We start from the raw sequence: 8,972 nt of genomic DNA on the forward strand, positions 1-8,972 counted from the left end.
TATTCATTTCGTAAACATCCCACGTTATCATTTGCGAGATTATCAACAAGAAAATACGAAGACGTTATTTGAGCTTGATTTCAGCAATAACTTGAACGAAACATATCGAAATGCTAATATGTTTCCACTTCTTCGAGCATCTGTTAAAGGAATGAAACCACTTGCAGGAAATCGAATTTATTGCACTTCGATCTTTTAATTTTCAGACAACCGTGGTCAAACGTTGTTGGGAAGGTTGCGGGCATCAGCTAACTTCACACCTAATTCGATTTTTCTAACTATTGGCTAAAGTATTTGGGAAATACCATGCTCTTGTGGCCCCCCTCCCCATATTCAATGTTGGAGTTCTTCAGGTAAGAAAAGTCACCATTTTTTTTCTCTGGAAATTCCAACATTGAAAAGGGGGAGGGGGGTATCTGTAAAATGAAGTTACCTTCCCAACACTTTTGTCCATGATTGTAGTCCAACTCAGTATTTAACCGTGGAGACATTCAATTCCACCAAACAACATCATTGCCACCGCGGCTTCTCCGGCGACTCACCCGTTTATTTCTTTGACAATTATGAGGCTAGTGTTGCCCTTTAGTTTGCGGAATGTAAAAAACACAGCAACGTTAATATGACGTGTACGTTCCTACACATAAAACAAACAAGTTAAAAGGTGACATGCCTCAGGTAATATCAAAGGATGGGCGACAGATGCTCCGTGGAGACGAGGTTATTTAGCTACATTTGTATAGACTTGGTCCCGGTTTTCAGACAGTTAGAAAAACTACATCATTTCTGCAAAAGCAAAAAGGTCCGGTTGAAAGAAATTGTCTTCAGACAGAAAAAGCACTATTTTGCAAAATAGCACAGAGGACCAAAATACACAGATTTTAATCATGTATGAAGAGGTGAATGTTTACTCTATACAATGAAAGCTTTTTTAAAAAAAGTAATTAAAGCTTGACTACTAAATGTAAAATCAATAACGTTTGAAATTCCTTTCGGGTAGCTAAGGGCTCTAATCGCTACACGGTAGGCTGCATGTATTTGGTCTCAATTCATAGTGATTTATTTATGCTAGCAGTACTTCAATATAGGCTGATAAAGGTGTAACAATTAGGAACAAATATCAGTCATCGTTGATAAAGCAAGTTAAAGTGGGTGACAGAGTGGGACAAAAGAATTTAGAAATACATTTATACTCAGTATTATTCCACACCCACTTATTTTGATAGGTTCAAAAACACAATAGTTTTTGTGTTAATAACGATTGGGCGACAATTCTCCAAAGCATTTTGTTGAGACCATTTCAGATAAGCTCCTATAAAAGAGCAGCCGTTAGTTCTCCGCAGGCAAATTAGAATATTTTTCCCGGCATCAAACATGACTCCAATTTGCGTATTTATCGCGATTCTATGCATCCCTCACTGCAGTGGGAGGTACTTCGCTGATCGTATTTTTCGTCCCAAACCCAGTAAGTGTTTCAGGAATGCTCTCACTAAAGACTCGAATTACTTTCCTCAGTGTTGATTATTATGAATTTTATGCATGTCTTTGACTTGCTTGCAGGAATGCCTTTACAAGACATTGCACAGTCCGATGCAGGTAACGTATGACATTCCGTCGTTGAATAATTCTTGTGAAAACTCAAATCAACAAGTATTTTGAAAATTTGGGTATTTTTTTAGGGGGCGCAAGTCTTTTTTTCATGAAATTAGCTGAACTACTACTATTTTGCTTTGCCTGCCATTTTGTTGACAATAGTGTCTTCATCGAGGGGCTCTTCGTTCCTGTGTAATTTTCATAATTTTCATGTAAAGAGGAAGCAAGTCTAATTACGAAATTAAAATGCTGATCTGAAAGACGAAAACAACAAACCCTTTTTGGACAAATAATATTTTGTATTAATCATTAGACCGGCACATGTGCAGCAAAACGCGCGCAAAGTTCAAAACTGCAAACCCTCTGGCCTTACACCTTTACTCATAAATAGCGGCCATGAATCACTCCACTGTCTTTGTAATAATTGAACTAACCTGCGTCGCTTTCCAAAAAAATGTGGATTTTGCATATCCATCCTAACAAGCTAGCTGAGATAACTATCACGAGGACAAACGAAAATTACGTGAATGGATGGTCCATGCATTCCCCAATCCTCAATCCTGAATGACCCACTCTGTACGGGTGTACAATTATATTTTATCTATTAAAAATACAGGAGGATATTTTCTTTCTAATTAGCCCAGCTACACTTAGTGCTTATCCCAGCTAAATGTGAAATCCCGCGCTAAATATGTTATTGAGATAATAAAGGAAAACCTCACTAATTACCTTTTGTTTTGGTGATACGGCTGAATTAACACTTTGAATAATTTTAAATAAACTAGTTAAATTATCTTGATTTCAAACCGGTGAAAAGAAGAATACTATATATTTTTTTCTCCAAATTATCCGTTCATTGCAGTCAAATTAGCTTTACGTAATGCCTTAAAACCTCAAAACGGACAATGGTCACAAATCTCCAAGACACGAATGTCCATAAATGATGTAAAGTTAATTTATGCTGAAACGCATAAATATAATAGTTAAATTAATTATATTTAACATTAAGTTCGTTAGAAATAGCAATATTCAGAGATGTTAAATGTCTTTTTCCATGACTCTTTTTTCCCGTGTTTTTTTCCGGGCTGGTTGTATTTAGACACCGCTAATTTTCAACTCTTTGGAAAAAAAGATAACTGGTAGCGGCTTCTATTGTGACTGGTGAAAGCGGGCCTAGCTAATATTCTTACTACTCCTGGGGGAATAGTAGAGTTATTAAATTTTCAAGCTCGGTTAATACATTTCTCGTGCTCTGATTGGTTCACTCAATCTCGGTTATCAGCTCATATACCTTCTTTTGACCTTATATGGCAATTGATTCACTACCAATGACTGCACATCTAGGCAACTCTCGGTACGGTGTCACTTATTCACAGCATTTTCGGTAATGACTTGAACGGCCAGTGAAACTACAGCATTGTCCACAATGAGATAAATTTATTTAATAAACAATAATATGACTTAATCAAAGAGGGTAACAGATGTAAAATGATTAACACAGTGGTTTTCTTTCCGCGGGCCTCCTGCATGCTGAACACTAACTTGTAAGAATTCCAACTTGAAGGTGGCAGACCAGTTAATCTTTTTGAGTAAAGCGAAATTCAGAAGTTGATGGGGATACCAAATTGGTCATCAGAGGACTGCAAGTCCAGCGCCCTCTCGCTCTAGCGCTTGTTAGCGAGTGGCGTTATAGGCGGAGGCGTTTTCATTCAAGGAAACTCGATGCAAGTTAGAGTTTGGAGCTGCTTCCAACTGAGTTGCTGCGTAGCTCAGTTGGTGGAACATTGTATCGGCATCGAATTTTTCAGCTGTGTATAAAAGACAATCGCTTATAATTGTCCAGATAAGTGCCAGGATCACTTCTCCCTTTCTTTTATAATCCGTACTTCAAGTATATACATTTACGTCATTCAATATCGACTTTGTTGTGATGTGGCAAGGAGTGTACATTATTCGTGATCTTACATCGTAGGTTGTGTTGATGACAAAAACTATGCAGACGGATGCCGTCAGCAGGCTGCGATTGCAAACTATTGCATGCACCATGAGACTTTTATGAGGAAACACTGCCCACTGTCCTGCAAATTTTGCTCACAAGGTAAGATATATATTGGACGTTCAAGAATGATGTATTATGTAATGGCGCTTTTAGTTAAAACTATCGGTTATTCGTGATTTTACTTTTTGGAATTCAGCCATCAAAAATCTAGATTTTCGGGAATTTTCTACTCTTCTTCAAAAACAGACCGCGTTCTCAAAAAGCAATTATGCCGACATATAACTGTGGACGGGTGGCGGGACCCTCGAATCTCATTCATCATGTGCTCAGTCCTACCAAAACATTTCATTTCTTAAACCTTCCACAACAAAGTTGACCTTAAATACCAACAAACGAACAAACATGAACTTCCTTGATCAAGTTTATCAAGGAAGAGAGTATCGTGCATACTTTGTAATGTACTGCCGTGCGGCCATGTTGGTGTCCCCAACTAATCCTCCGGGAATTGAATTATATTATCATGCAAACGTTTTCTTTTGCTTCGGTGGAAAAACAATGTTACTGATCACGTGAGTGAAACACTCTATTCCTACTATATTTCTCACAGTTCATTGGTTCAGACAGTCCGTCAACTGTCAGTTGAACTCCGTTCCCTCATTCGTTTTCCCGTTGGTTCGTTTGCCGTTCGTTCATTCAATACCATCACAGACCAGGTCCTTGTCCTCGGTGAAGCTGTCACTCGTCAATTGCAGGGAAATTGAGGCTCGGAGTGTTATTGTTGGTTGAAATAACATGAAACAGAGTAATGGTTCATAGTTCATTGAATAAACGAAACGGCAAAGAAAACAAAATATTATCATTTACCTTAGCCTGCGCAGCAAGCGTTCCTGTTCGACTAGCCTGCGTTGCAAGCGTTCCCGTTCGATTGAAGAACTTTGAAACGATTTTCCGCAAACTGGCCGCGCGAAAGTTGGGGCAAGAGACTAACTTTCGCGCTGCCAGTTTGCGGAAAATCGTTTCGAAGCTCTTCTGTCGAATAGGAACGCTTCTACGCAGGCTACATTTACCTGAAAACCTGAAAACTAAATGAGCAACGAAACTAAGTCACGATTGGTTATCGTTTTGCTCTCGTGCATGAGTTGAGCTAAAAAAGGCCCGAGATTTCAGATCATACACTGAGTTCAGCAATACATTACCGAGACAATCGAAAATTTGTTTCGACAAACATTAAAATAGTCCAAAGATGATGTTCTGTTACAAACTGTTTACCAAAATGGGTCCTTTTTTGCAGAAACTGCGAAGCCTCCCGCTCCAGCAGGTAAGCTTACGGTGATTGCTGTTGTGTTAAGGCCCTCAAAGGGTAGGGCCTGTTTATATGGTTAGAGCCAGCCCTCCTTCCCGAGACAACTTTATCGAGCCTTTATACGAGAATTGCGTGACCGAGACAAAGTTGCACTACTTGATTATGCGTATCTTTTAAGGCGCATCTTCAAAAAATACGTATCATCATTTGCCGGCCCTTCTTTCTAGTTCGAAATTTTTAAGTATAGTTGCGTTTTCACATTCGGAAAATGGACTGCCAATCTTAACGGAGCAGTAATGTGTAGTTTAAATAAAAGGCTGTCTTTGACTCAAGAGTTTCCGTTGTATTCATGACCGTGGTGAGAATTTTGGAGGGAAAAATCCTTTCATTCGAAAGCAAACGCTAGCAACACTTACGCGTGCGCATTTACATCGGTTATCAGTAACACGCGCCCCTCAACAACATTTTTTCATCAATCAAATGTTTCCATGACGAATTCAACTGCCGCCAAGCCTAAGAACAGGAGTATCGTCATGGAAACATTTGATTGACGTCCACCTAAAGTTTACTTTCGAAATATGAAAAAAAGTCGTTGAGAGGCGCGTGTAACTGATAACCGCTGTAAGATTTTGCTGCCTCGTCTCGCGTAGTCGAACCAAACTATTTACATTTACATGGGAAAACGTTGTCTCGCCTGCCAGGGTTACCCTACCTACCGAGGCGAGACAACTTGCCCCTCCCGAGTTGTCTCACCCACCTCATTTAGCGGTTGATTGAATTTTTTAAACAAACGAGTGGAAAATATCTCGCCCTGACTCGGGGGAAGGGTTGTCTCGGGTACCCGAGATCATATAAACAGGGCCTTACTCGCGTTATCAGCGAATAGAGTCCCTTATTGAATGGCATACTTCGATTCTGAGAACCATAGTATTTATCTGTAAAGATAAGTAGAGAAAAACCACAGTGGTTGATCTGTAAAAACCCCGACGCACCTTGCAGGAGAGTAGATGAAGAAAGCCTGGTCGATTAGTTATGTCTGGTTAATTTGTTTTATCTTGAACTCCGACGTTTAACTTCCACAAATTAAAAGACTACTGAGAAGATTAAACTGGTCCCTTTAATTTTCAAGTGATCGAAAAATTTTCCCAGTGTTTGCATATGCGGATTTTCCTAATTAATGCATCAATAGCACAGAGACTATCAACGTCAATCATGGTACTCGCGTTCAGCTTTCGGTGTACGTTCTTGTTTTTCATGGACCCATTGAAAGTGATATTACTAGTACACCCTGAGTAATGATGTTAAAAGTGTTGATTATTGTGAGGTATTAGTGGGTATTCTCTCACAAATACAACGAAGAAAATATGCAAAAAGATTCTGCTCAGCTGCGCCAATGAAAGTACTACTCTGCTCGCAGTTTAGTCTAATTAAAGAAGTGCTCAATGTTTGCGAATCTTATATAGGTCACCGTCCCCCTATACAGGTATGTGCCCGCGCCCGATAGGGTAGGGTTTTTGATGTGCTCAGTCCTTAAACAAGGTCACTGTTAACGTATTCTCGGAAAAAAAACGGCGCTGTTTGCATGTACTTGCAAAAACCATTCGATTCCCTTCAAAGGGCCGAGAGTGGTCAATTGCTATTAATGATCAGTTTTCGCAGCGCATAAATAAATTTCAACAATTCATTCAGCTATGAAAAATATTTTAGTTTGTGCTGATGACCGTAAACTATGCGGCCGGTTGCCTCAGTCAAGCTGACGATATCTATTGTCGTGACCAAACGGCTTTATAATGGTGCATTGCCCAAAGCCTTGCGAATTTTTCTAAGAAGTTTAAAGATATGATGGAAAGGTATCCAAGCGTTCAGTTTGAGATGGTGGTTGGTGGATTTACAAGTTAATTGATGCTCTTGGCTCAAATCCCGTTCTGACCGAGGACGACAGAGCTGGATAACGTTGCCTCCTGGGTGCCATCTACGCTCATTTTATTTTCGTTGGCACTGTTTTTAACGCTGGGTAAGCGATTTTACAAGACCAAATGAAGCTTCAAGTAGAATCTCGACCAAAGAAACGTAACTGACCAAGCCCAGGCATACCTTAAAGACTGTACAGATCCGAATCCACTTTAATATCGCAGCGAAATACCCCAATTAGCTTTTTTCACATATCCCATAATACAGTTCATTTTGGGGGGTTAGTTGCATTAAAGCAATGGATGTCCAGTACACTGAAGCATGGTACAGTCCCAAGAGAAAATGACTTGCATTGTTTTTATGCAAAGAACCCCCAAAACGTATTGCATTATGGGAATGGGAAGTAGCAAATCGAGTCGTTAGCTACAAACAATAATCCACTTTCGATATATTAAAATTCAGTCCTAAACAAAAAGCATCGTCTCGAGGCTCTGGGGAATAAACTCATACAAACTTTTTATATCTATTTCCCGGAGCCTCGAGATGATGCCTGTCGTTTAGGACTGAATTTTAATATATCGAAATTGGTCTATTCAAACCGGCAAAAGTCGAATCACTACATACTTTTTTATAAGAATGTTCAGTCTGAGATATACCAAAATTTTAAGAACATACTAAGATTTTACCCAAGGCTGAGAGTCAATTAAGAACGTCTTTATTTTGCCCATTTGGTGTATGTAATACTGTAGTCCAAAAGGACAATTGAATCAAATACTTAGGGACGCTTTATAGCGTGAACAATGTGGTTTTCGCCAGGCGCGTAGCGTCCTTTACGCAAATACGCACGGGCGTACTTGAAGTGACCAGAAAATTTTGAAATTTTAAGCAATTGTTTCTATTTTTAACTTTTACTTGTACGCAACCAAGATTTCCTTATGAAAACACGACTTTGATTTAATTCTAAAAACTAAAACAAAAGCTATACCATGTTCTCACTTAGTTTTGCATTGTACTTTTTTACACTAAACAATGCAGTGTTGTTTGGTCAGCGTGCAACAAAAAGGCGAACTTGCAAAGGAGCGACGTTCCAAGAACGTTCTTGACAAAGGAGCGACATTCCGAGAAAGTTGTTGACAATTCCAGTCACGCTAGCACAACCAAAACAATGTTTTGTTTGCGCCAAGTTTGCTCAAAATAAGGGGATGACGCTTTGTTCTTTGCTTGTATTCACACAACTATTTCGAACAAGAAATAAAGAACGCAGTATTTTTCACTTAGTTTACTTAAGTTTCTAGATCATATATACTTGTGCGTACTTGAAAAAATGACCACTCTACGCGCCTGTTTCGCATTGCATAATTCACTGAAGAACAACTCAGTTTGTAGTCGAACCTACCACACCACACTTACTACACCACACGAACCATACACGTTGAAACTTTTAGCTGAAACTTGTGTGCAACTGCGCTGCCAAACATATTTCAGGAGGTATTACACCGTGTAACATGGTCGGTCTCGTGAAACTTTTTTGAACTTTCGTTGCGAGACAAGTTTCACGAAAGTAGAACCGCTTTCTACTTCTGCAACTGTCGTAGCAATCGCAGTGGTGATAAAAACTGGAGTTTCACCGCGTAACACCACTTCGTGAAACTGGTCTCGCTCGGTCCTGTTACGCTACGCTGCGTAAGCCAATCAACATTTCGAGACCAGTTTCAACGTTCCCGAACAAGTTTCGACCTTCTATGTTACACCGTGCAACGCCTGCTGAAACTTTTTTTGCAGCGCCGTTGCACATAAGTTTCAGCTAAAAGTTTCAAAGTGTAACAGCGGCTTTAAGGGGAAAGTTCCTCTAAATTACTAAAACTTTTCCCCAGGAATTCGTAAATAATTGCCGTTTTGTCCAGTTCCCTGTAAAAGTGTGACAACAGCACTTTGAAGTTGCCTCTTTCGTGACTTGGAGAGCGCCATGGATATGACGTGTTATGAGGTAGCAACAGTCAACAAACGTGTTCAACCTTACCAAGTTCTTCGTTCCCCGATCACTTTCTCAATGTTGTGTGACCTTTCTGCTCCAAGAAATTCAAATGTAAGATGAACTATGGTAAACGGTCTTGTGGTAGCTAGTAGGCCAAGTAGGCCATAAGTGCGACAGAAACTCAAGTCACTTAA

At 39.7% G+C, this 8,972-nt stretch overlaps 1 protein-coding gene across 1 annotated transcript in view; it reads left to right on the forward strand.

Annotated features, from left to right (window-relative positions):
- Positions 1 to 1,316: 1,316 nt before the first annotated feature.
- The window catches only part of LOC138056278 (uncharacterized), a 30,223-nt gene continuing 22,567 nt past the window's right edge, over positions 1,317 to 8,972 (forward strand). The window contains exons 1-4 of the mRNA XM_068902067.1: positions 1,317 to 1,462; positions 1,558 to 1,593; positions 3,563 to 3,688; positions 4,881 to 4,907. Coding sequence (XP_068758168.1) covers positions 1,372 to 1,462; positions 1,558 to 1,593; positions 3,563 to 3,688; positions 4,881 to 4,907 — 280 coding nt within the window. The 5' untranslated portion in view covers positions 1,317 to 1,371. The remainder of the gene's footprint in view (positions 1,463 to 1,557; positions 1,594 to 3,562; positions 3,689 to 4,880; positions 4,908 to 8,972) is intronic.

This window comes from Montipora capricornis, chromosome 7, assembly GCF_036669925.1.
Source record: "Montipora capricornis isolate CH-2021 chromosome 7, ASM3666992v2, whole genome shotgun sequence".
Lineage (NCBI taxonomy): Eukaryota > Metazoa > Cnidaria > Anthozoa > Scleractinia > Acroporidae > Montipora > Montipora capricornis.